Consider the following 26,077-nt stretch of genomic DNA (forward strand, 5'->3'; position numbering starts at 1 on the left):
TCCTTCCTTTGTGCCAACAAGCGAAGCAGCCGCGTTGCTCAATAATCGATTTCAATTTTGACAAGACGTGGGCATTTCATTTCTACAACCAGCCACTGACCATGGTTTTCAGCTTTCTTGACTCAACTAAGAGACGACAGAATGGGCTGGCACAGAATTTAAGACAATTCAACCCCAGCGACCAGCCTTGTCGGAGCAGATTCGTTCACGCATAAGGCTAGTCTCCGTGCTGGAGTGGGTGAACTCAGGGCCAAGGCTGTTGCAGGATCCAAGTCCAACTGGTGCAGATACCCACACGGAGGACAGGGCACATGCGGAAAAGGCACGGCAATGGAGTTGACTGCACAGACAAGGACGTCGAATGGGTCGAGGCATGCCAGTCTTGGGCTTGCGACAACAATGGCTGTGATAGTGTGGGCCGCGCAGCGGCGGCATGCAACTACTTGTATTTCTTCAAGACGCTGCGCATTTTCTTGCGCCACTTCTTGTATTTGTGACGCTTCATCTTTCGCCTCCGCTTCTTCAGCACCGAGCTGGCTTGGATGGTTCGATCATCCAGATCAGCCGTTTCGGGCTCGACCATGGTTGACGGAGCAGGTGCAGCAAGGCGATGCTCAGCGTCCAAGCTGGCTTCTTCGGCTTGAAGAACCACCTGGTGTTGCAGCTGAAACGAGGGCATGAGGTGCTCTGCCTCCTGGTTCCACGCTTGTTCATAGCGGCGACGGTCCAAGTCGCAAGCCAGGCGCAAGGGCTGATCAGTCTTGCTCAGGAGGTAGGGGGGCAATTCCGTCGGTGCGCCTTCAGGCTCGACCGCGTCGAAGAAATCATACGAGCGAGGTGCTGTTTGCATGTTGATAACAGCAGCCAGGCGAGAGACGGGCTGCAGGTTGCTTCGAGTCACCTCGGGTACTTGGTGATGCCAGCTACGATGCAAAGCTGCAAATCGCGTGGCCAAGGTCGCGGGGCCAGTCGCTAAGGGACATCATGGTTCACAGGATGAGTGCGCCGCATGGTCGTGCCGAAAAAGATAAACGAAGGATGAGGCAGAAAAAAAAAAAAAAAAAGCAAAAGCAACCAGTGTTGTAAAGTGTGCATGCCACCGCAGCCGACAGAGCCTTTCCCCCCACGAAGCGTAAAGAAGTGGAATAAAGATGAAGTTGGGAGCCAAGGCTTCAAAACAAACGGGGATGCGACCCGAGCGGAGCAAACTGATGTGCAAAAGGCGCCACCCCCGAATGGCGGGCAAACGGGTGTAGCAGTTGATCCGAAAACGCGTTGAAAAATCAAAACACTCTTGCTGACAGAAGAAAAACAAAATACTATATGAAATCAATTCACCAAAGACCTACCCTGATTACCAAGACCAAGACCACGACGGGCGGCGGCGCGGCCGGCGGCTGCCAGTCCCGCACTCAACGCCGTCATCGCCATCTCCTCTGGTGGAAAAAAGGAGAGAGAACAAAACAAAAAGGTGCCACGTTCTGGTCCCGATAGTGTGTTGTTATTCACACTTTGACATACCCAAGTCTTCCTTTCTTTTTTTTTCTTTTTCTTCACACAAGGGGATAGAGAGAGAAAATTTATGATGAGGAGCTCATGAAAGCTTTACATCCGGTGTCGGTCTACGAGAGGAAGTTTGAGTTATGGGGACATGTGACAAGAGGCAGCTGGACGGGTTCAATTTAATTCAATGGACAAGGCAGACAAGAGGTGGCATCGTGTTGTGGCGGCTTGTTTAGACGAGGTAGCCCGTGGGGAAGTTTTTGAGTTCAATCTCGGCTTCAACGGCGTCACGGAGGAGGTCCAGGGTGGGGGCAGGATGCTTGTATTCAAAACCAAGGGCCTCAATCTTGCTGCCGTCGACCGCGAGGCTGTTGTTGTAGAGAAGCTCTTTGTCCAAATACGGGGTCAAAGGCGTGTTGCCGATGTCGGCGTCGACACACATGCGTGACCAAGGCTCCATGTGCTTCTCGTTGGAGGTTTCAACGACGGCAGACATGTTGAGGCGGGCCATGTTGGACAGGGTGCTGCCGACAAAGCCGACCTCGATGCCAAAGAGCTGGGCCAAGAGATCGGCCACGCTACCCTGTGTAGAGTTGGCTTTGTCTGCCAGATTGTAAACCTCGCCCTTGACACCACGCTCCGCGATGGTCCAGAGGGCCGCGGCCACGTCGCTGACGTGGACGGTGTTAATGCAAAGCTTATCCGACCAGAGAAACTTCATCGTCTCGCCCAGCTTTTTGTAGACGGCAGCCGTGATGAGGCGAGGCATGAGTCCTTGGCGATCACTGACGCCGTAGACGTTGGCCGGCCGTACAATACAGTAGTCCAGGCTGCAGGCAGAGTTCGGATTGTCAGGACAGGCTTGGTGTGAGTCATAATGCTCAAAAAGACTTTGTGCCGTGCGGCGGCGCTGGGTCAGCAGAAGGGTTATAAGCGCGAGCTTGACCATGAAAACTCACCCATCAATGGCCTTGAGCTCGTTCTCAACTGCCAGCTTCTTTTCGGCCAAAGCGGTCCACGGTTTGACCTTACCGTCTTCCGCCGATGCTTTCTGTGTGGGAGCAAGATTGAAGTGCGGGAGCAGGCAGCACACGGGCATCAGCAAGTGGCACAACTAAAAAGATCGCGTTTACTGGCCAAAGCGCACCCCACCTTGTCAGCGGCGTAGACCTGCGCGGTAGAGAGCTCGATGAAGCGACGGCAGCCGCTCTGGGCAGCGGCACGAGCACATTTGACCGAGAGATCGAAGACTGATTCTTGATAGACCTCGGGGGCCTGGCCGTACGTCGTGAGGCCCGCGCAATTGAAAACAAAATCAAAAGCACCACCGTCACGCGCAAAGGCCTTTTGAATGGTGGCATCGCGGGTCAAATTGCCTTGCTGAAAGTCGACCTTTTCAAAGGCGGCTTGTTGGCGAGCCGTCAGATACCTAGACGAGCGCATCGTTCAAGCCAGGCGTGAGTCGTCATGGCGCAACAGCACACGGTCATATGAGCAGGACAGGGGAGCAAGCCAGCTCACGCCGTCTGCAGGATGGCTTTGTCGACAACGCGGATGACATCAGCTAGGTTATTCTCCACCAGATAAACCACGAGGTTGCGTCCGATAAAACCGGCACCTGTTCTCCGCCCGCCAGATCGAAAGCAAGCTTCGGTGAGGGAAAACAAAAATGGGCAAGGCAAGATTGCCTGGGTTTGGGTCCAGGACGGGAGGGCTTGGGCGTGGAAGGAGAGAGAGAGGGAGAGAGAGAGCAAGAAGAGATCAATGCGACTGACCGCCGAGAACAAGGGCACTGGGCATCTTGGTGATCTGTGTGTGTGTGTGTGCTTCGAAAGGTCAAGTGGGGGACTGATGGGTGCTGACGCCAAAGGACCAACCCTACTTGGCAGTACAGCCAGGTAGTCGCATGAGCTGGTGATTGGAACTGCCATGCGCTCGCGTGGGCATGGAAAAACACAGGTCGAGAGATTGGGCAGAGCAAGCCTCCCCAGGCTCACTCAGCCTTCTCCGCGGGGCAAGCGGAGCCCGGTTCGGGAAGCACATAGCATAGCGTATTGAACCAACCCAAGTGTTGTATTGTTGGCAAGCTCGAGTCCTAGGATGGTTCTGGGCGAGGTATGTGAGGGCCAAAAAAAAAAAAAAGAAAAAAAAAATGAGCGCCACCGTCTCATCATCACAGAGCAAGAAGCCAATCCAAGCCCAAGCTCGATTTCACGAGTCACAGTGCGTCTCACTCATTCAAGGCAAGGCAAAAGACAAGCATCTACCCAGCAGGGGCAGGCGGTACCAAAAAGGAGGAGGATCCACACACCAAGAGAGAGAGAGAGAGAGAGAGAGAGAGAGAGAGAGAGAGAGAGAGAGAAGGAACGCTTTGGATTGGCATTTGCAACCACACTCAGTTCGTGTCCGCCCTTTTGGTTTGGCATTTTGGCTGACAGTTTGTAAGCACCATGGTCACTGCATTCGAGATTTGTTGGGATTTTTAGTGTCCGCAGTTTGAGTGGTATGTTGACTGCGTTCGTTCGTCGGCGTTGGCCTGTGCTTGCTTGTTGGCATGCCCGACGGTGTTATTTCAACATCAACACCGAGCCAGCTTGTGGGAGGTAGCAGCAGGCGCGTTCACTCCCCTCTTGGTTTGCCTTTTTGCCTGTGCGCCCGCAGAGATAAAGACGGTTTATTCAATTGGTCAAGCGCTTGGCCGGCGGCAAGTTGCAGCCCGTCCTTTGCAGAACAGGTGCGATCAAGCCGAGCTCGCTCCGACACCTCTTTCGTCTTCAGTGTCAGGGCACCCGTTCCCACGTATGAGCTCGGCTACTTCCACCCCTTGAGCGCGGTCCTGCATACGACCAAGTCCACCATGGGAGACACGGGCGTTTCAGCCGCTTCAGGCAAACCGTCAGCGACCATGAGTCAGAGGTCCCTCATCATCTTGCTCTGGGCCTCGCAAATGTTCTCCATGATGGCGGACGACATTCAAAAGTTTGCCCTCAAAATTCACAGTCACGACGAGAGCATGCTCAACATGACGGGCTTCATAATTGCCGTGGAGGTACCGGCCCTCCTCATTTCCCCACTGGCTGGAGCCTTTGTTGATCGCAGCAATAAGTACCAGGCCATCTTCGTGGCCGATATCATTGCCGTGCTGTCTACCGCCATCTTGGCCGCGACCGTACTCCACGACGATGCCGATACCACCAGTTGGCCCATCATCTTCTGTGCCTCGGCGCTCTCTTCCATAGCCAACGTGATGCAATTTCCCGCCTTTCAGGCCCTCATGCGGACCCACGTCTCTCCAGACGACATGGCCATGTTCACCCAGTCTGCCCCTGCGCTCTCCATGCTCATTGCCCCGCTCTTGGGCGCGCAGCTTCTCGAACACTTTGGGCTCAAGTTTGTCTTCTCTCTTGGGGGCATCTCCTGGGCCTTGGCCACTGGCGTCCTTCTTTTCTGCAAGCAGCGCGAAGGCATCACTGCGCCATCTGCCATGCCACCCATTCAAAAAGAGGCGCAAGCGTCAGTAGCAGACACGCCAGCCGCCACAGATGGCGTGGTTGCTACCTTTTGGAGCCTCGTGGCCGATGCCCGGGAGGCCGTGCAGCTGGTGGCTAACCACCGAATCCTCCAAGCGGCTGGTGCGCTGATGCTGGCAGGCTTTTTGGCCGTTGGTGTCACCCAAACCATGATGATGCCTCTTGTTCTGGCTCTGGCCGACCGCGCCACCCTGGGCTACGTCATGACCTTCTCCGGCGCGGGGGCCATCCTTGGCCTTGGCTTTCCCAAATTGCTCAAGGTGGGCCAGTGGCCGGGCCGCCTCTACGTTTGGCTCAGCTTGGGCCAGGCTGGACTGCTTGCTGCCTGCGCCATCGTGCCCTCCGCCTGGCTCCTGTTGGCCATTGCCGCCGTCTACATGATGCTGATTCCCACCACCCGCTCGTGCCGCTTGGCCCTCATCCATGGCCACGTGCCTGCCCGCATGACTGGTCGCATTCTCTCCATGCAAAAAGGTATCATGCAAGCCTGCGTGCCCCTTGCCGCGGCGGTGGGTGGGCCCATTTATGTGCTCCTGGCCCCCCTCCTTGAGGATTATCGCCACCTCCACCCCGAGCCTGCAGCAGCCACCCAGTTTCTTTGGGCAGCCGGCCTACTCTTTGCCACTGCTATTGTCATGCGCCCGGATCTCACAGCAGCTGACCCTCCGCGAAAAAAACAAGATTGAGCTGACTTTCAAGGAGGCTGCCACGAGAACCTGGCTCAAGGCTCGTTTTTGACGACGGTCGGGTGATGGCAAAGGGGTCGGCAATACACTGCCTCGAGGTGATATTTGAAGAAGCCGCCATCAATTGCACCTGCGCGAGCTGTTCAAGCCATTACCGTCAAGTCAAAATAATACGGTTCCCGTGCAAAGGAGAGTCGCTCCAAACAAGAAAAACAAAAAAAAAAAAAAAGAAGAAGAAAAAACGACAACAACGTTCGAGCCGGCCAATCAGCCAACCAACCAATCAATCAACCATCCAACTCTTTAAGCAAACTCAACAGTGTAAAAGTCACCGGCAGAGGTCTGAAATAGTACAAGCACAACACTGCGAGGTGCACACAGTCACAACCCAAGCGCCCAAGAGCCTTGGGGCAGAGGGGCAACACCACGGCATGACCACACTGAAACACACAAATGAGGCTCCCAATTCATGAGCCAACAGGCTTTATCTGCCATCCTGACAGTTGAGTCGGGCTCTCACGGCAGCTGGGCCTTCCCAAGAGGGGCCCAAAATGGTTCACGAGATTGCATGCTGAGCGTATCCAGAACGCGGCGGTAAGTGCTATCCAGGTCCAGATTGGAAATCACCTTTGTAAACAGGTGACGGTAATCCCGTTCCACCTGCTGTGAAAGTGCAAAGACCTCGCGTGCCGTTTCCTCGGAAAAGTGAGGGTTCTGTTGGCGCAGCGACGACACAGAGTCGGGCTTGAGGTAAATGACGATGGGGAACAGCTTGTGGGCATGCAACTTCGGGATGGCCGACACGGACACGTCGAGGATGCAGCTCAACTGCTGCTGCACGACTTGCTGCACTGAGGCAATAGAGGTGCCGTACAAATGCGCGCGATACTGGCCCGCTTCGATAAACTCGCCGTCTTCAATGGCCTTGGTCATAGCAGCCATACTCACAAAGTGATAATCCTCGCCCTCGCGCTCTCCTGGGCGCGGGTCGCGCGTCGTGTGTGGCACACATGAACCAAAAACCGTGGGATACTCGTCAATGAGTTTATCAGTGATGTGGTCCTTGGAGGGTCCCAACACGAGGAGGGGCCGCGGCTCCTGCGTTGTGGCCTGATGCAGCTGTACTGCCTCGTACACACCCCGGCGACGGCCGGAGAAGCCATTGGACACGTTGGATGACGACTTGCGGCGACCAAAGCTCAAGCGCCTGCGTTGAAGGCATTCAAGGAGCAGAACAACAGTAGCAGCACGCTAGTATCGTCAGGGCGCAAGGAAGGTGCGTAGGAAGTGGGGCTGGCGGGTCAAGTCGGAACGGAGATCAACATACCGAGCAAAGCGGAATGAAAAGGATCGCTTGCGTTTGCCTTGAGAGCCCTACAACAGTAGCATCGACAAGAGCACATGGCGACCATGGCGCACAGCGTGGGTGAGCAAACAAAAGAGGCAAACTTTGGTATTTCCCCCGTCGGAAGCACTGCCCCTCTCGGGTTTGCTTCACCGAGCCCTTGTGCAAACACAAACCAAGACAGCTTCATGCTCTGCCTCGTTGCTGTTCGAGCCATCATGGGCAATGTCGCCGAGCATGCGCTCAGCCCTAGAAAATATCGAGTTTCAAAGGCAAGGGGTAATCAGAGGACGCCGCCACAGGCAGGACAGAGCAACGTCAAAAGTATGCTGCGTGCTTTTTCTTCTTTCTTCTCCCTTGCCGTTAGCCCGACGCCGAACATTGCGTGACTGTCGTACCGAGCACGGGAAGGGATGAGGCCCTTGACGTTGGTGCGGACATCTTGCACTTCCCACCAATCAGCATGAATGTCCTTAATGAGCACAAACACGTCGTGTAGGGTAACGCTGGACAAGCATGGCAAAAGTGGTGTCAGCGACGGGGCTCAATGCAGGATAGCAAGCACCGGTTGGCGGCATATGGGCCAAGGAGCCCTGGCACGGTCAGCACGGACGCACCGGAAAAGGTGTTTCTTGCGAAACTTGGAGGCGACGCTCGAGTCTTGCGCAGGGTCATAATCAAACAGGGCACGCAAGCAAAGGCTGTCTTGGGGAATTTGATTGAGCTCCTTGCTCGTTTCAATCGTGTTGGCTTGGACGGCGGCCATACGCTGCTTGTACAAGTCGTACATGCCGGGGTTGGCGGTTAGGTTGAGGGTCATGACACCATCAGTAATGTGTTTGACCAGGTTGGCGGCTTGGCGATAGCTGGCCAAGGCGAGGTCCTGGCCGTTCATGGAAAGAATCTGATCACCCTCAAATACTTGTCCACTCTCAATCGCAGCACCCTCGGGCAAAATGCGCGAGATAAAAATGCCCACGGGCTCACCCTCCTCTGCAGGCCCGGCCTTGGCAGGGCCAAGCAGGCTAAAGCCAAAGCCAGCCTTGCCCTTATAGAGAGTGACGGTGCGCAGATCTGACATCTTATCGGCCGCGTCAAAGGGCGAGGCCTCAAGCTGCAGGCTTGCGTTGACTTGCCCAAACGACTTGAGCGTGCCAGTGCGGGTGATGGGCACGGCAGCCGGCTTTTTGAGGCCGAGCGAGCGACTCAGCTCAGCTGTGGCCTTGTGAAAGGCGTTGTGCTCCACAACGAGCACAATCGGACTGGCAGGGTTGCGCAGCATCTCAACCGCGCGCTAACAAATTGCGCAAGAGAACGAGAGGCGGCACAACGAGGGAGAGAGAGAGAGGAAAAAAATAGTAACACGTCAAAATCGGGTGAGCAAGCCAAGCGAGCTGTGAGTTACTGAACGGTTCTTGCCTGCACATGCGAGGCACGGTGCGTGTGTTTCTCAAAGCCACCTCCATTTTCGAGTCATGTGTGCAGGTGGAACAACTCACCTCATGGGTAATTTTCTCGCAGGATTCCCCTTGCACAGAGAGGACCCGATCGCCGACGGCGAGGCGACCGTCTTCCTTGGCGGCGGAATCGGGAATGATCTTGCTGATAAAAATGCCATCATCGCCGGCGATATGGGGGCTGCCTTGGCCCCCGGCAATGGTAAAGCCCAGTCCGCGGCCATGCTGGCGGTGTAGACTGATGGTTTCGGTGTGCGTCATCATGATCGAGGCACTCGACTCCTGGCGCGCACGTGGCTTGGTCGCGTTGAGCGCCCCGTGAAGCACCACCATCTAAGTTCAAGTTGGCAGTGCATAATGTTGGCGGCAAGAATAAGAGCAAATGAGGCCAAGCGGAGAGGCTGTCATTGCCATGGGCGCAAAGTGAAAGGGGCTTGAGTGGGGGGACGAAAACGGATGGGAGCCGGCATCAACGAACATTAAGAGCACCGCCTTGACGCAGGAGCGCCACGACTTCGCCATGCGTCTTGTTCTCGAGGCTCACGCCGTTGATGGAGACAATTGAATCGCCGGGGGTCAGTCGGCCCGTGCGGTTGGCAGCACCGTGAGGTACAATATCTGTGATGAAGATGGAATTATCACCAGCCACCAGGGGCCGATCAGTGCCACCCGTGATGGACATGCCCAGGCCTTCCGAGCCTGCGCGTAGCACCACCTCCTCCATCCGCAGCTTTTCCAACCGCGAGCTCTGGGATTGCTATGTATGGTGTTGTGGGGTTCGTATTATTTACGTGTCAAGGCAACATCAGAAGTAATGAATGGGGACGGAGGGCAGGTCGCGGAGAACGCTGCACCAAGCACAAACAAGGTACGCCCAAAGTACCACGAGGCGTACCGAGGAGACAGAGCCGCCAGGGGACCGGGCGCTGTCGTTGTCGCTGGGTGCGTCGCCGCGAGCTGAAGAGGTGCCGGCCCCGACATCGTAGTCATGCTCCCACTCCAGGTCTTGCGGAGCCACGCTGCTCCCGCCACCAATGGAGGAAATGCGGGGACGCAGGGGCGAGGCACCGCTCGCACTGGAACGGTGTACCACTCGATCAAAGTAAAAGTCTTGCAGCTCTGTTTGGGGCGACAGGCAAAGATTTGGACGCCATATTATGATTCGCCAGCTCACAGGCAAAGATTGGCCAACTCTGTTCAGCGCCGCAAACACCCGGCGCGTCTCTCTTGGAGGAGGCGGAGCAGGTAGAACAGGAGGAGCAACAATAAGCAAGGCCTACCGAGGAGAGCGACGAAGAGACGGGATTGCATGACATCAATGAGGGCATCGTAGGGCGCCGTCTCTTCACTGGGCACGCTATTGCGAATGTCAGTGAGCAGCTTCAGGGCCCGAAGGGCCTCTGTGCGGGGTACAAGGGCAGACGAGCAAGACGGCAGGCGCAAGTGAGAGGCCGCAAGCTGACGAAGCTTTTCGGGCAATCAGCACAGAGGTGTGGGTAAAACCGAGGTTGACCTTCTTTGGTCATGGGCATGGCGAGGGTGGCAGAAAGCAGTCTCCAAGCCACATGCCAGAGTCTCAGATCTGAGAGCTCTGAAAATGGCCCTCGCGGCCGCTGGCAAGCTTTCCACGCAGAGAGCGGCGTTGGCGGGATCTGTCCCGCTCAACGATCTACACGAAAACGGAAAAGGCATCGGGCGGAGCGCCAAGGGATCTGGGGTGAGCCAAGGTGCGCAAGTCAGGAACGGCAAAGAAGAACAGCTCAGTGCAGGCTGCCATGGAAATAGAAACCGGAGCACAGTGGGCGGTCTTTGATAGGTGTGGGGTAACAAGTCACGATAGGCGGCAGGCTTGCCCAGAACCACAGTTCATGACAAACGAGGAACCAACCCTCCTCTCGCCCCAAAAACAAGAAAAATAAAAAATAAAATAACAACGACAGAAAACCAGTCATTGGAAACGATAGGGGCCCGGAAATGATGATGCTGGGGTGAGGCAGGGATGGCTGGGGGTATATGAAGGCGCCGTATATGTAGCTGAGGGGGATGGGTGGAGGGGTGAAAGGGAGGAAGGGCCTGAGCTGCGCTGAGACAGACATCCAACTCGCCTGATTTTGCCGCCAAAAATGGCAGTGCAACCACACCCTTGTCTGGGAGAACAAGGACAAGCAAGACAAGTGGACAGGTGGAAGCGGAGGCGTAGATGATCTCTGGCTGGTTATCCATGCGTGCATGAAGGGGTGGTGTGCACGGAGGAAACAACAGCAGCAGCAGCAGACGAAGTTGAAGTCCTCAACCGCCCAACGAGCTCACCCACCTCGATCAGAAGAGAAGTGGCGGGCGACGTGTGGTTTGATGAGAGTTTTTGAAACTGTTTGAGGGATGGCAAGAGTTTCAGAGAGGATCCTGACAAGATTCAGAGGTGGTGAGCGGCATGGTATTGACATTGAATTTTCTCAAGGCATACCCTTACGGGTCTAGAGGGTTGACTGGATTGAGGGAGAATTTGAGAGAAGTTGTCAGAAAACCAACAGCATTGAGAGGGTTGAGAAGCACAGAGAGGCAAGTGGAGAGGTTGAGAGCGAAACACCTGGGCTATGATGTTGTCGAGCAACGTTGGAAACAAAAGTATGTGCTTGTCATGCCACAAACGCTAGAGAACGACTGGTTACGCCAGATGAAGCTTCAGTCCAAGCCAAACAACGTCAGATTAGTCAAATGGTTACTCCAGATCAAGCCAGAGGCAGCCGTGTATGACCCGCCAACCATAGGACAGAAGCAGCCAAAAGGTCGACTGGTCACAACCACTGTTGCGACCAATTTATCATGCCGGTAACCACCCCACTTATTATCTTTAAAGTGCGACATACTCACACTTTAAACCACGTATAAAGTGTATCATTTGACGGACTTGGATGACAAGGGTGGTGTGCTGCTGCATTCGCCTCTTCATTTCATTTCTCTCCGTGCACAGTCAGTGAGCGGCCACATGATGCAAACCGGCCCTGCAAACGCGTTCTAAGCGACCTCGGCGACAGGGCAGGCAGGCAGAGAGGGAGGGGGGGAGACATGTTGCATTGGATGGCTGCTTACGGATGGGATGAAAAGGGGGAGTAGCTCTTGGAACTAGCAGAGGGTGCTATCATATGGGTTCGCTGGGGGCTGCAAAGTCACTCCTCGGACGTTGGCTGTGCACGCCGTGCGCGCTCACTTTGTTGCTGCGCGCTTGCTGCCGCCTTGCCCTGCAGACTGCAGCCATGATGCTCGGCCACCATCTGCGCCGGGCTGCCCCAGCCGTTCGCGTCCTACCTGCGGTATGAAGCCAGACTTTTGCTGCCTCGGTGTTTTCGGTCTTGCTCGTCCTACCACCTACCTTTCTCCCCCTACCCTTCGCTCGACCCCGAGGCCGACTCGTCGCGGCTCTTTTGTGGTTCCTTTCTCTTCAGACGCCCGTTGCGCCGCCCCACCTCATCGGATGTTGGCTTACATAGGCGTCGTATGGGGCTCTCCGCTTTCTCAGTACAGATGCTCCAGAAAAGGTGTGTTTGAATGAGGCAGTAGTACCCCCGCCCCGCCATCCATGCATGCATCTCATCACCCTCGGTTTGGCTGGTCGTGCGCCTGCCTTGCTATCGGCGTTGTTGCTGTTATCCCAGCTCTTTGACAAGCTTCTGATTGCCAACCGTGGTGAAATCGCCTGCCGTGTCATCAAGACCTGCAAGAAGCTTGGCATCGAGACTGTCGCCGTCCACAGTGATGCGGACGCAGATGCGGTTGGTTTGGATACGCCTGCACTCACACTTCATGCTCTTGAGTCCTTACCCTTCCGATTGTCTGCGCTTCCTTTCTCATTATCCCTGTTGAAACCGTTGCCTGGGGCCGGTGGCCACGACAGCTGCACACGCGCATGGCCGATGAAAAGGTCCTGATCGGCACAGCCCAGTCCAGCGATAGCTACTTGCGCATGGACCGCATCCTCAAGGCCATCAAGCTCACGGGCGCCCAGGCAGTGCATCCTGGTTATGGTTTCCTCTCGGAGAACAAGGCTTTTGCCCAGCTACTGGAGGACAATGGCATTGCTTTCGTCGGTCCGGGTACCCACGCCATCGAGGTCATGGGTGACAAGATTGCGAGCAAGAAAATCGCCGAGGACGCCGGTGTCAACATTATTCCTGGCTTCTCTGGCGTCGTCCAGGGCCCGGATCATGCCATCCAGCTCGCGCAGGAGATTGGCTACCCCGTCATGATCAAGGCTTCAGCTGGTGGCGGTGGCAAGGGCATGCGTGTTGCTTGGAACGATGCCGAAGTTCGAGCTGGTTATCGCCTCTCGTCCCAGGGTCAGTTGGTCAGCCTTCCTTCCCCATGTCCGACATTGCGCTCAAATCAACTGATGCGCCCCTTCTCCTCCGCGCTTTTCCATCGTTTTTCTTCTGCAGAGGCCAAGGCCAGTTTCGGTGATGACCGCCTTTTGATTGAAAAGTACATTGATAAGCCCCGCCACATTGAGATTCAGGTTTTGGCCGACAGCCACGGCAACGCCATCTACCTCAACGAGCGTGAATGCTCGATCCAGCGCCGCAACCAAAAGGTCATTGAAGAGGCTCCTTCCACTTTTTTGAACGAGGAAACCCGTCGCGCCATGGGCGAGCAGGCTTGTGCTCTTGCCCGCGCCGTCGACTACAAGTCTGCCGGTTGGTCATTGTGGCCTGTGATCATTGTTCCTGGGCCGACATGATTGAGACTCACACTGCTCCGGTCTTCTGCTGCGCGCTTAGGTACCGTTGAATTTTTGGTCGATTCTCAGCGCAACTTTTACTTTTGCGAGATGAACACTCGCCTGCAGGTACACGCCCCTCACCCTTAATCGACGGGTGCCCATTTGTTGGCCCACAAGCAGGAGTTGACTCGCGTGTTTCGGGACATCTAGGTCGAGCATCCTGTTACCGAGCTTATCACCGGCGTCGATCTCGTCGAGCAAATGATTCGCGTCGCTGCTGGTACGAACCTTTGGATCCTTTCCCTGCTGCACCCTCACTCCCCGTCACTATAGCTGGTGCATGTATTTGATTTTGATTTCATTTTGGATTTTCTCTCCCTTGATTGCCCTGGATGTGCACACCATTGTGCCTTGTAGGACTGCCCCTTACGCTCAAACAATCGGACATTGGCATCAAGGGCTGGGCCTTTGAATCGCGTGTCTATGCCGAGGATCCCGTCAAGTACCTGCCTTCAACCGGTCATCTGCACCGCTACATTGAGCCAACCAACGTACGACGTCCGCTGCCACGCACTGGTCGCCCAGCCGTGTCCTGTGGTGGTTTGGTGGATTGATCGCGGCAGTTCGATTTGCGTCTTGATTGCCGGTGCTCATGTGCCAACGAGTCGTTCGTGCTCTTTTCTCTTTTTTAGCTCCCGGGCGTGCGCGTGGACACTGGCATTTTCGAGGGCAGCGAGATTAGCATGTTCTACGACCCCATGATTTCCAAGCTCATCACCTATGGCAAGGTGTGTTGCTGTCGTCGTCGTCCTTTCCTTCTCGGGCCAACCCACGACAACTAGACCTGCGTACCGCACTGGCAATCATTCATCCTCTCCCCTTAGTTCTCATTCGCCCCTCACTCATCTTCTGGGACTCTTTCTAGGACCGCAATGAGGCTCTCCAACGCATGGGCGATGCCCTGGACCACTATGTCATTCGTGGTATGTGTGGTGCCCCCCCCCCCCCCCCTCATGTCAAAGCACCTTTGAACCGTCTTTGAGGATTCATTGTTTTGTGTGGGGCTTGGACATGCTCCAACGCGTTTGTGGGCCTGCAGGCGTGAAGCACAACATTCCTCTGCTGCGCGACGTGATTGAGCAGCCGCGCTTTGTCTCAGGCGATATCTCCACCAGCTTTTTGCAAGAGACTTACCCCGACGGCTTCCCTGGCTACCAGCTAAGTCAGAAGCAACGCCACAGCCTGGTGGCCGTGGCCGCTTACCTGCACATGTCGCGTTGCCTCGGTGACCAGGAGTACATCAAGGATGACGTTTCCCCCGCCATGCCCTTCTACGCCGGCAAGGTCTGCGTGACTTTGGGCGGTGAAGTCTTCACCATTGAGCAGTCGGACGAGGACTTCCGTTACACGGCCGTTTTTGAGGGTGGTGAGACGATCGAGCTGGCCAATGTCGAATATGATGCGCCCGTGCTGCGCGCTAGCGCCAACGACGAGCCCATTACTGTGCAGCTTGTCAGCCAGGACCCCCACAAGGTTCATCTGTCCTATGTGGGCACGGACTTTGAGGTGGTCGTGCGTACTCAAGAGGAGCAGCGCTGCTTTGAAATCCTGCCCGAGAAGAAGACTCAGAAGATGGACAACTTTGTGGCCACACCCATGCCGGGAACGCTCATCTCTCTCAACGTGAAGGAAGGCGACACTGTCTTTGAAGGCCAGGAAATTGCCATTGTGGAGGCCATGAAGATGCAGAACCAGCTCCTGGCACCCCGCGCCGGCAAGATCAAGAAGGTTTATGTCAAGGTCAGTCCAGCCTCATCTCGGGTTGTCCCCGCTCTGTCGCCTGCCTGATTCCTGTTCCTTGCCTGGCTCACCGTTCTGATCTCTGTGCCTTGACGAACATTTGCGCCGTGCGCGTTTTCTACCCAGCCGGGTGAGACGCTGGATGATGGCGAGCTGATTGTTGAGCTTGAGGACGAGGCAACCGCTGCCGAGCAGGACAAGTAGGCGCGAGAGCTTCTCGCTTCACGTCGCTATAACTGCCATGATGTTGGCAATTGCATTGTGACTTGCTCTTTGTGCTCTGTGTGCACATGCACTGGGTGGGCTCTGGTGTTTTGGGAGGAAACCATCACCAGCACCCCACGTCTTGCTTTTTTTTTTTTTTTTCACTCATTACTCTTGCCACTTTTCGGTTTCAACCCTAAAATGACAATCGTCACCTTTGAAAACTGCGTGCCAGCTTGGTATTTCTCATCTTCACCGCTGAGTCAGCTGACAAACAATGATAACGTTGGCATATTCGCAGCAAGACCACACACACACACACACACACACACACACACACACACACACACACACACACACACACACACACACACACACACACACACACACACACACACACACACACACACACACACACACACACACACACACACACAAAAAAAAAAAAAGAAAAACAAAGTTGATGTCCAAACATTTTGTAGATCAAACACCAAGATGCTGAGAGCAGCAGAGCCAGCGAGAGAGCGCGGCTGCTCTTGGCTGGCAGTCGTGGTGTTGTCCATGATGATCGGGGTTGGAATCTGTGGTGCTGACTCGGCTCCCGATCCCTGTATCATGGGCCTCGCTACAGTGGGTCGCGTGGCCCCGAAATTGCTCGTGCGTGTGGTCGAGCAGCTCGAGCAGCAACGTACTGCTCATCACCTCGCCGGACTGGCCTGGCTCCAACATGGCAGCCCCGTCCGTACGATCGCATCTTCTTTGCAATGGGAAGCTATATATGTGGCAGCTGTCGAGGATGAGGTTGCAGCTTCTCCAGCGAGCGAGGCAACAGTGGCTTCGCTGCTTAAGCTTTTGGACGACATCTTCACAGCATCACGCTTGACGCCCTGTGCCCGATGGGTCGTTCTGGTCGGAGGCTGGGACCCCAAGGAGGCGCCCCCTTCGCCTGATATCTTTGCAAACGTAATACAAGATTGGCCGAATACCCTACAGCTGGTATTGAGTCTGCCGGGTGCAGATTTCGTTTCTCAGCGCGTAGGCTTTGCAGAGGCTGACCGCGCCTTTCCCGATGGCAGCTATTTTCGACGCGCTCCGACCCTCAAGGCGCTCATCTCCATGGGTGACATTGCCTCCAACTCCTTGCAAGCACACATCCTCGCCAAAGGTTGGTTTGGGCCATGAAAGACACGTTCATAATCATGGGCCTGTGCGCCGCATATGTGTCTCTGACGGGCTGCAATCGCCGCCACATGTTGTGGTCTGCACTTGAGTGTAGGAGGATACTTGCGGACCGTCTCTGCTCAGCAGCTACTCGAGCTTCATGGACGAGGCTACTTTGTGAATGAGCAACCATATGCACCAGCCTCTCGTCCACCGACAGCCGCGGCTGCCTTGCACGTGGACGTGATGTCGGCACCAGATGCTCACTGTGCACCCATCGCGGCCGACCCCATGACCAACTATCTGGTATGGCTTTCGTGCCAATGGACGTGATGGAATCTGTGAGATGCACTCTTACGGGTTTGCACGGCGTAATGCCATGGGCATCCTCATCACTTTGGTGCCGCCCTTCTCGTGCCGGGTTTGCAGGATGCACGGGGGAGCGAAGAACCATTCATGGAGACATTGGTGGCAGCAGCCAAACCAGTGCTGGTGCATAGCAAAGTCATTCAGGGCTGGGCAGGGCGGCAACGCTGGACGAATCTGAGCACGCTGCTAGACGACTTTGGGCTGGATGTGTTTGAGGATGTCAAAGTGAGCCGGCATGGGCGTTACTCAGATGCAGACATGGCTGCACCCCTGGCTCAAAGCGAAGAGACCGACGTTCATTGGGAAGCTCCCTTTGAGGTGAAGGACCTGACACGTGCAGATATTGAGGCCAATGTGGCAGCCGCGCAGGCGTCAGCTGCAGGTGGTTCGCCTGCGGCCAAGTTGTCCTACTTTAGCTCCGTGTCAGAGGGTCTGTTGCGACACATGCGACCCGACTTTTGTGCCTACCTGACGTCCGATGACTGGATGTACCGACGCCAATTCGTGTGGTTCTCGACGGCCGGGGCCACGACCCATTTCCATTTTGATCAAGATTACAACCTTTTTGTGCAGATGAGCGGCCGCAAGCGCTTTTACTTTTACCCCACCTCAGCAGCGCCGGACATGCGCATGTTTCCCCGCGTGCACCCTCTCTGGCACAAGTCGCAGCTTGACCCCTGTTCTTCGGGTAGCAATTCTGGTGGCATGGCGTTGAATGACCGAAGGGCCTGGGTATTGGAGGTGGGCCCTGGTGATGCGGTGTATATTCCACCATACGTGTGGCATCGCGTGGAGACGTTGACGCCACACAGTCTCTCTTTGTCCACCCTTTCGCACGACGACGAGTTGCGGGAGAATATGGAGTCAATTTACACAATGGATCACAAGTTTGATCGTCTGCGCGATGGACGCGGGCGCATGTTTGCATTGCGCTTGTATGTGGACATGTTGCTCAATGAGATGGTGGGTTACCAGCGCACGCGTTCTTTCCTGGACGAGCTGCTGCGCGAGCGCTACGCTGGACATGAGGCCCTGTTTGTTGATCAGCCGGAGTTGTGCGCGGCACAGCAAGTTGGTGGCCTGCCAACGGCCCAGCACGTATACGGTGACTGTTTAACGGACATGCGCCTGACAACTGCTCTGTTTGAAACCATCACGGACCGTGCCGTCCGGGATCTGTTGCTGAAGGATTATATCGAGGAGCTTGCGGCTCAGGTCGTTGGGGCACGACAGGTTTGGAGCTTTTTCTACTACTGCTTTCGAGATCAGGTTCGGCAGGCCCCGGGCTTGCGCTTTGCGCGTGTTGCAGCTCGACATGTGCGTTTGTGTGTGTCTGTGTGACATTGGCTCGTGGCACCCTGACCTCAGCGTGGCGTTGCGGTGCTGTAGGAATACTATATTACCGACATGGCGTCGGAGGAGCACTCCATGTGGGATTACGCGTCACCGGACGACCTGCCGAGTGAATCTGCAACTTGAAGAATAAAGTTTGTGATTTTTAAGGAAGCAAAACGTGTCGATCGGACATGTGGGATCATCCAGCTTCTCGTGTCGGGTATTTGTTGGATGATGCGTGATCTGGTAGACATGTTCTGGCTTTGCTTTTCATATGATGAATTTCCTCGCTGCGCGGCAGGCCCGTGCAGACCATCCTGTCACTTTTGAGGTTGTCGGCATGTTGATCATGCTCTTGTTTTCCTTCTGTTTTTGCCTTTGAGTGGCATGCCTGAGCAAACTGAACCATGGCCCTCATTATCTGTTTAAATTTTTTGAAAAAACGTATGGGAAGCACGGTCGGACACAACTGACAGCTGACATTGATAGGGTACAAGAGTGGTAGAGGGCCTCTGGTGTCAAGTCCTTGAGTGCGAGGCAGACGTGCTGCGCAGGGCTGCCGGGCGTCCATGGCCGTGGCACCAATGTGTGTGAGGCGTGTTTGAGGCGCGAAAAGCCAGGGAATCCGCTCGGTAGCGTTGCGGTGCACTGCCATGCAAATGACTATGCAGTGGCAAACTTCAGGGCCTGCTCACGCACGCGGCGTCGGTATTCTTCCTTGTCTTGCCTAAACAAGTACCAGGAGAAGCTTGAGTGCGACCGGCCAAGGGGTCTCAGCTGGGGTCGAGATAAATCCAGCATGACACTGTTTATGTTTGAGAACGCGGGTGCAGCTGTACCTGTAGCAAGTGTGAGCTTCAAGCTGTGCGGGATCGTTGTTGTTGGGGTTGTCGAGCAGGTCCTGAATGCCTTTGAGAATCTTGGGTTGCAGTGCCAGGTCATTCAAACACAGACGGCAAAGCGGGGAAGTCAAGAGGGGCATAGGCACATCAAGTGAGCAAACAGGGTGCTTTGCCATCGCCCACTGCCGTGACCGTGGCGGCAACGGTCTCCATAGACATAGCTCAAAGGGCACGGGGAAAGAGAGGCAGAGGCCCGGTCTTCGTTAAACAAGCCCAGGGGTGTGCATGTCATGGGGCAACTCCTTACCTGAACAACTGTGATCGCAGGGGTCCAGTCCTTCTCATGGTCCAGAATGGACAGGCAAATGGAGCCAGATGGATAGACATTGGGGTGAAACAGGGGTGGGCTGAAGCAGCCTGCGACGGCGCAAGACGATCAAGTTGGGCCATGCCACCAGCAAAGAGCTTGAGTAAAAAAAAAAGCAAGAAGGAGAGCAGGTGCACCTTGGAGGCACGCGCTAGGTCTGTTCAGCGAAAACGTACACTTGGGGGGCAGCATGGGGTAGTCTTCGGGAAAAGTCATGATAAGTTTATATGTGCCTTCCGCCCAGTCCGTCTACCAGGTGAAGAAAGAGCAAGCCACCCAGAAAGTCAGCAGGATAAAGCAACAGCGAGACAGTAAAGACAAAAGTCATGTGTTCTGCGTCAGCTCAAGTGCTGTTGTTGTTAGTGGTGGGATAGCCTACGCACATCCTGCTTGCCGGGAATGCCTAGTGAGCGAGCGAGGAGGTGAGACCATGGCTTTGCTTGCAAGGCACGGCAGGTCAGATGGGGTGAGGACGCGGGCATACCGCATTCCCACTTGAGAAAGTTCTTGGTGCCATCTTCATTATTCAATGGCTTGGCCCAAAAGCCCTGCGCATTTAAATGGAAACGGGAATGCAAGTGCATGAGTTTGCTCATGTGAAACCATGTGTTTGCAACCCGCCAGAGGAGGGGCAGATGCAGATGTTGTTCATACATAAGGGCGGTCTTTGCGAAAGCGCTTGCGCTCCTCCTGAAGGCGCTCCACGGCCAAGGAAGCCATTCTAAGGGCCACACGTATGTGCGTGAGGTTCACGCTCAGTCCGCTCGCGGCAATGAATGAGCCTGGTTGAATGGCCGTCTCATGTGGCCTCCGTGTCGGCCATTTCTTGGCCATACATAGGGGGTCTTGCAAGGTGCAAAACGCTCTGGACCGTTGGCGCGCCATGCCTTGTAATGGGACACACCTTGATGGACTTTGCGACCAAGTACACAGCCACGACAACGACGACTTGGCCAAGATAAAAAAAAAAAAAATATGAGAGGAAAAAAAAATCGATCAAAACGATCGTGTACGGAAGAATGATAATCGACACACTTTCAATCACCCTTACTACCAGCTGTAATTACTGCTGGTAAGCCATGCCTACATGCATGCAAAAAGGGGTGAAGGAGGCGATGCTGGGGGTCAAGTTGAATTCATCCCGATCATGACGACGCGGCGGACAGTCGTTCAAGAGCGCGCGCGCAACACTCCTAAGAGTGGAAGGCCGGCTGACGACGGCTGCGGCTCTGGCACTGCAGAAGCTGCACGGGCAAGGGACAGGACATGAGTGACTGTCGACCCACACACACACACACACACACACACACACACACACACACACACACACACGGGCTCGAGTCTCTCGTTTGCCCGCCACAGCATAGCACGATTCAGGTGGTTGCTCGGTGACCCGGTCGAGTCCAGGCGGGTACCATCACCGGTCACTTGTTTGTTCCAGCGCCACCAGCCGATGTGCCGGTCACGTCAGTCCCAAAAACATTTGGTTCGTGGTCGTTTGCTGCAAATGCTGAACGGCCACCCATCGGTCGTGCCCTTGAAAGTGCTCAAACTTGCGAGACCATAAAAAAGCACGCGCCGCCGCCGCTGAGGCGCAAAGCCTTGTCTCTGAAGCGTGCGTGGCACACTCTCTGCGGCATCTTCAATTGTAGCACGAGCCTGATCCTAGTACCGCGCAACTCATCACCGTTGTCGGGAGCACTCTGTGTCGTGCAGCCCATGCCGTGCAGTCCGTGCGCGCATCTATTTTGCTCGATTCATCGACCTTGTTGGCATAAGCATGGCCGTGGCCATGGCTGCCACGAACCGAAGCACGTCTTCCTCCAACATGACCGACCTCATCAATGAGGTTCGACGAACAGCCCAGCCGGCAGCCGAAGGCGAAGCAAGGAGCGGTGGGTCATTTGCAGCGTGCACCACAGCACCGGCTTGCCTGCCATGGTGAACCTACCGAGTCAGATGTGCGTATCTCACCGAGCCATCACTTGCTCAATTGGTGCTCCAAACTACACCCCGAATCCTTGCTTGTTCGATCCCTAGCTGCGGCTGCGGCTGCTCACGCACACGCCCCGGTGACGAATGGCCGAGCGCTGCTGCACAACGGGGATGCACCTTCGCCCGTGCGCCCACGCCGGTCCTCACCGCTAGCCGTGTCCCCCACCAAGCACGAGTCGCGCGAGGCTGGCAATGGCAAATACACCGAGAGCAGCGGGCATGGCAACAACAGCAGCAGCAGTAGCAGCAGCAATGACGGCGGCCTCCGCAGCAGTAGTAGCGGTCCTTCAAGCCCCGAACCAGGCTTGCATACTGTGACTCACAACCTCAACGATCCCACAGCTCTAACCGCACACCTGACAGTGGACCAAAATAACGAATCGGATGATGCCAAATCCATTGGCTCAGCTTCCCTGCGCCACAGCCTTCGCCGTAATCAGAGGCTTCGAGCCACGTATGTCCAAGGCGTGCCCCCTTGCCTTTTTTTTTCCCCCTTTGCCTGCATCGGTTGCATCGGTTGCATCGCGCACATATGATGCCGCAGCTGGCTAGGCTTAATGGTCCTCCTGCCTTCTGCCACTGCTATGCTATCGCAGCTACTTGCACCAGCAGAACCAGCCCAGTGCTGATACAGCCTCGTTGTATTCCGTCGAAGATGTGGTCGACGAGCTGGGGCAGAGTCAGGACAAGCTCAATGCCCTCCAGCGACTCTACACCAGCGTGGAGGATAACAACACGCGGCTGATAACTCTGGATGGTCTCCGCGTGCTTATCCTCACCGTGTTCCCAGGTGATGATGATCTTTCCAGTCGCAATGCCACAGATTATGCAGACCCTGCTTTTCTCCAGTCCATGATGCGCCGCCTCGACTACGAGTACGCCTCGCCCCCGCTTGCTGATCCTAGCCCTCTCCCTTTTGCTGCTGCCACACTTGCGCCGCCGTGCTTTGTCGGGAATGTGACCTTGACTGCCATTCTGTCATCATCCACCCGGTGCTTGCAGTGGTGATGGAGGTCTGAGCTTTGTTGAGTTTGTGACCAGCTTTGATCTCTTCGTGGATCTCGACGGCAATCCCACCAATTTTAAGGATTCGCTCTTTTTTGCCGGCTGTGCCGCCCTCATCGAGCGTCTTAATGAGCTCAAGCGCTCCATGCAGGCGCTGCAAAACGAAGCAGACATTGAGCAGCAACAACTACGTGCCAATATGCAGGAATTGCGCGCTACCATGCTTAGACGCGATGCTGAACGCGACGACATTCTTGAACTTGCTAGTCAAGACATGTACGATCTCAAGGCCACAATCAAAACCTTACGAGGCTCGCTGCAGGAAACAACAACAGCTCATGACAAGCTCAAGGCTGCGCACGCTGCGCAAGCAGATCAACTCGAGCAGCTGCGACTCCTGTCTCGCCGTGTTAGTACTCTCACCCCCCTTCCCTCGCTGTCGGTCTCGGAGATTCAGTAACTGATCAACGTCACATTTGCTTTGACAGCCAGCAGAGGAGCGTTCGGACGGCGAAGGGGAGCTCGAGCGTTCCCAGCTTCAAGCGCGCATTCATCGACTGACGGACGTACGTCTCACTTCAACCGCGCGTGTGCCTGCCAGCACGCATCCTTGGAATCCTTTGCTCTTGAGGGCACGCATCACCGCACATGTGTCTTGACGGTTGTGCCGATGCGCGGCATGGACAGGATCTTAGCTTTTCGCGGCAAACACAACAAGAGCTTGCCAATCAGTTGGAGCGCACTCGGCTTGAACTGCTCACCTCAGGAGACCAGCAAAGGCAGCTTCTTGATATCAATGCCCAGCTTGAAGCCACCATTGAGGAGCTGCGTCAACAAATCCTGCTCCTGGAGCAAGAAGCTCGCGACTACGAGGTTTGTGTTCATCGCTTCAGACTGGCTGGTGCCCCTTGGCATATCTCAAACAGGCTACTTCATCATCATTTTCACACTTTTCTCACATGCCAATCAATCCTTGCGCTGTAGCTTCGCACCAATAGCCTGGATCAGCTTCCAACGCCTGTCCAGCACCCTGATTTACAGTCTGAATTTCGCATTTACGAGCTTGAAGAGGAGAACCGCCGGCTCCAGTACAGCTCTCAGCAGCTGCAAGAGCGCCTCGAGCAGCTGGTGCGTGGTTGAGGTGTTCCTTGATTTCACCACATGTCGGATCAGGCTGGCAGGTCGGGAAGCAGGTCTGATACAAGTGCCGCTGCCCCTTTAGACGCAGGCATCAAACCCTGCGACGCAGTCCAACTCAACCATTGAAACAGCAAGGGCGGTCAATCTTCCGGTTGGTGCTTGGCAGCGCTTGTTGTTCCCGTTTTTGGCCTTGGAACTGATTGGCAGTGTTAGCGTGGCCTCCAGACGTTCCGGAGCCTGACAGGCAGTGCCGGCTCTAAATGCCACTCTGATCATCCATCGTTGTTCTCCATGGTGCCTTCATGATAGCCACGCCAGCGACCAGACACGGCAGATGTAGGCATTCAAAGCGTTCAAAGCATGGATCTGCCCGGTATGCTAAATTGCCGACTTGCATGGACCTCTCAATTTAAGAGAGTTGCACTAAATTTGGGCGCACACCCCTAGACGAGCGGCTGTCGGACTTGGAGGAACAGCTTCGGGCAGCTGAAGCGAAGTATGCTGCTGTGGACGCGCAACACGCGCAGCTGAGCACAGAGGTACACGTAGTGGGCCAAACTTTGAATTGTGACCACCTGCGTTGCTGTTGTGCGATGCGGGAGACCTTTTGGGCGTTCCGCCCGCTCTGATGATCTTGTGGACCTGGTGCATCTCACAGGTGGAGCGCTGGCGACAGCGCTTTGAGGCCGCTGAGCGCGAGCACGAACTCAAGCTAGAACACCGGGAACAGCAGTTGCGGGCTTTACGCTTGGAAACCTCGGCACATGGCAGCGCCGATGTTCGCGCGCTCAACAGTTTGCGGCGCGAACTGGACGACCTCGTCGCAGAGGTGGAAGCGCGCTCCTCTGCATTGGACACGGCCAAAGACTCTTTGGCACGCCAAACGGACGCACGCCGCGCTGCGGAGGAGCAACTAGCACAACTACGCCAGGAGCTGCTGAGAGCCGACCAGCACTCAAACCGCTTGCAAGATCAGCTGCATGCAGCTACGACTGCAGCAACCGAGGCTCGTCGCGAAGCAGATCAAGCCCAACGTGAAGCCGATGCAGTGCGGCAAGAGGCGGCTGCGAGACAGGAGCAGTTGTCCTGTCAGGGCACTCCAACTCATGGAGCTTACGTTACAGCGACGGCCGAAGGGCCTGATATCACGCCGCGACCCCGATCTACTCCGATCCTCCAAAGCCCTGGTCCTCGCTTGCAACCCATGCGTCGCAGTCTGCGTAGCGAGCGCAACAAGACGCGCACCACCACTTCAAATGTACTGCATCTTGCGTCCGTCAAGACGCGCTCACCCAATGCTCAAAGCTTGGTATTTGCTTGCCTGTCGCTTGACTCCACCATCAATCGGTGCTTGCTCTGCCTATTTTACCACGCACTCTTCTCATGGATCGCACGTACTCTGTGTTTCCCTTGGGCGTCGGTGCGACAGAGTGAAATTTTACAAGATATTGCGGCCCTACGCGATTTGCAAAACGCGACATCCAACGCTCATCGGGAGCGTATGCAACGCACGCACCAGGTGCTGGATGATACTTTGTCGACGCGAGGTCTTGTGGGCACCCTCTCCTGCTCAGCCTCGCTCATGGACCTACACAAAGTGGACTCAACCAGCTCTTCCTTGGGCAATAGCGTCTCGGTTTGTTGAAATCATGCCCTTGCGTTTGACGTTACCGCGCTGCTGCATCAACAATCCTGCTTCACGCCCTCGAAGACACATGTTCTTTGCTTATTCGTGGCACATCTGATTGGCTTGTACCATGGCCGCTTTGCAGCCTAAAATACCGCGCCGAAGCCTGCCGTTAGGCGCGCGATTGCATGAAGACGAGCAGAGCGTCGATTCAATGTCCAATCTCAGCGATTTACCTGGCCGTGAACCAACGCTGCTGAGCACCAAGCCACGGCGCATTCAGCGGGATAGTTCAGGCTTTACGGAGGACCGACGTAGGTTTTTTTGGTTGCTCCAAACCGCGCTGGCCCGTGCTTGGCTCGACTTCTCTTTGACACAAGCATCCTTGTGTGGTTGCCTTGAGTGCAGCTCCTCTGTCACGTTTCAATTCCAACTCGAGCGTCGCCTCTTCCAGCCGGTCCATTGCGTCTGCATCGCGCTGCGTCTCTCTACAAGACTCGCCAATGCGGTCGCTATCTGGCGTGCTTCCCTTCGTCTCTTCCCCATTGCTATCTCGTTTGAGCCCACGGCAGTCCCGAGACAATGGCATTCTTGCATCCAGCTCGAGTGTTCAGGTGGATCCACCACACGCCCAATCGACAACGCCCATGCCCAGCACAACATACAAGGTCCATGTGCTTGAAACGACAGATGCTTTTCACTGGGGTTTGTCACCTGGCCCGCTCCACCTGCATCTGTGTATCCATGCCTTTCGCGACCAACCATTCCACGCGCCCACTCGTTTACCCTCACAACTTTGATGGGGCTGGTGCTTCAATATTTAGCGCTATGCGGCGAGGCTGAGCTCGAAATGTCAAATCTTGGACTAGCATTTGTAGCTCTTGACGGAGCCGTGAAACGTTCCTGGCCCCTCTCGGCCGTGCTCAAGTCAGTTTTTGCGTTAAGGAGGGCGCTTGGCCATACATGCACGATGCTTGCCCCTCATCTGCACTGGGCA

The 26,077-nt window shown here is 55.5% G+C and overlaps 9 protein-coding genes across 9 annotated transcripts; 4 read left to right on the plus strand and 5 right to left on the minus strand.

The window, feature by feature from the left end:
• Positions 1–356: 356 nt before the first annotated feature.
• On the minus strand, positions 357–1,431 carry MONBRDRAFT_36121 (uncharacterized protein; the record flags this gene model as incomplete). The annotated part of the gene is made up of 2 exons (XM_001743811.1): positions 357–972; positions 1,350–1,431. The coding sequence occupies 2 exons, from the start codon at positions 1,429–1,431 to the stop codon at positions 440–442; spliced, it is 615 nt and encodes a 204-aa protein (XP_001743863.1). The 3' UTR covers positions 357–439.
• A 304-nt stretch (positions 1,432–1,735) lies between these two features.
• Positions 1,736–3,434, minus strand: MONBRDRAFT_15331 (uncharacterized protein; the record flags this gene model as incomplete). Its single annotated transcript, XM_001743812.1, has 4 exons — positions 1,736–2,333; positions 2,463–2,554; positions 2,656–2,932; positions 3,025–3,434. 4 exons carry the CDS (start codon positions 3,432–3,434, stop codon positions 1,736–1,738), a joined length of 1,377 nt encoding a protein of 458 aa, XP_001743864.1.
• Positions 3,435–4,057: 623 nt separating this feature from the next.
• Positions 4,058–5,719, plus strand: MONBRDRAFT_6223 (uncharacterized protein; the record flags this gene model as incomplete). Its single annotated transcript, XM_001743566.1, has 1 exon — positions 4,058–5,719. The coding sequence occupies one exon, from the start codon at positions 4,058–4,060 to the stop codon at positions 5,717–5,719; it is 1,662 nt and encodes a 553-aa protein (XP_001743618.1).
• Positions 5,720–6,259: 540 nt separating this feature from the next.
• Positions 6,260–9,242, minus strand: MONBRDRAFT_209 (uncharacterized protein; the record flags this gene model as incomplete). The annotated part of the gene is made up of 5 exons (XM_001743813.1): positions 6,260–6,926; positions 7,382–7,570; positions 7,706–8,358; positions 8,564–8,803; positions 9,000–9,242. Coding segments are annotated over 5 exons (1,992 nt in total), but the record flags the coding sequence as incomplete, so codon positions are not given.
• A 174-nt stretch (positions 9,243–9,416) lies between these two features.
• Positions 9,417–10,053, minus strand: MONBRDRAFT_6225 (uncharacterized protein; the record flags this gene model as incomplete). The annotated part of the gene is made up of 3 exons (XM_001743814.1): positions 9,417–9,640; positions 9,802–9,921; positions 10,035–10,053. Coding segments are annotated over 3 exons (363 nt in total), but the record flags the coding sequence as incomplete, so codon positions are not given.
• A 1,715-nt stretch (positions 10,054–11,768) lies between these two features.
• On the plus strand, positions 11,769–15,307 carry MONBRDRAFT_17922 (uncharacterized protein). The gene is made up of 12 exons (XM_001743567.1): positions 11,769–11,832; positions 12,010–12,057; positions 12,175–12,291; positions 12,414–12,855; positions 12,955–13,209; positions 13,294–13,361; positions 13,446–13,515; positions 13,653–13,786; positions 13,928–14,023; positions 14,161–14,218; positions 14,335–15,035; positions 15,162–15,307. The coding sequence occupies exons 1-12, from the start codon at positions 11,776–11,778 to the stop codon at positions 15,237–15,239; spliced, it is 2,124 nt and encodes a 707-aa protein (XP_001743619.1). The 5' UTR covers positions 11,769–11,775; the 3' UTR covers positions 15,240–15,307.
• A 427-nt stretch (positions 15,308–15,734) lies between these two features.
• MONBRDRAFT_23375 (uncharacterized protein) lies at positions 15,735–18,248 on the plus strand (the record flags this gene model as incomplete). The annotated part of the gene is made up of 4 exons (XM_001743568.1): positions 15,735–16,404; positions 16,516–16,706; positions 16,830–18,038; positions 18,159–18,248. 4 exons carry the CDS (start codon positions 15,735–15,737, stop codon positions 18,246–18,248), a joined length of 2,160 nt encoding a protein of 719 aa, XP_001743620.1.
• A 519-nt stretch (positions 18,249–18,767) lies between these two features.
• Positions 18,768–20,033, minus strand: MONBRDRAFT_15132 (uncharacterized protein; the record flags this gene model as incomplete). Its single annotated transcript, XM_001743815.1, has 7 exons — positions 18,768–18,831; positions 18,944–19,023; positions 19,254–19,363; positions 19,490–19,562; positions 19,697–19,716; positions 19,798–19,861; positions 19,968–20,033. The coding sequence occupies 7 exons, from the start codon at positions 20,031–20,033 to the stop codon at positions 18,768–18,770; spliced, it is 477 nt and encodes a 158-aa protein (XP_001743867.1).
• Positions 20,034–21,093: 1,060 nt separating this feature from the next.
• Positions 21,094–25,762, plus strand: MONBRDRAFT_6228 (uncharacterized protein; the record flags this gene model as incomplete). The annotated part of the gene is made up of 10 exons (XM_001743569.1): positions 21,094–21,208; positions 21,354–21,762; positions 21,905–22,183; positions 22,311–22,722; positions 22,802–22,879; positions 23,118–23,186; positions 23,298–23,441; positions 23,870–23,992; positions 24,112–25,089; positions 25,226–25,762. 10 exons carry the CDS (start codon positions 21,094–21,096, stop codon positions 25,760–25,762), a joined length of 3,144 nt encoding a protein of 1,047 aa, XP_001743621.1.
• Positions 25,763–26,077: the final 315 nt, after the last annotated feature.

The sequence above is a fragment of the Monosiga brevicollis genome, genomic scaffold, assembly GCF_000002865.3.
Source record: "Monosiga brevicollis MX1 MONBRscaffold_4 genomic scaffold, whole genome shotgun sequence".
Taxonomy (NCBI): domain Eukaryota; class Choanoflagellata; order Craspedida; family Salpingoecidae; genus Monosiga; species Monosiga brevicollis.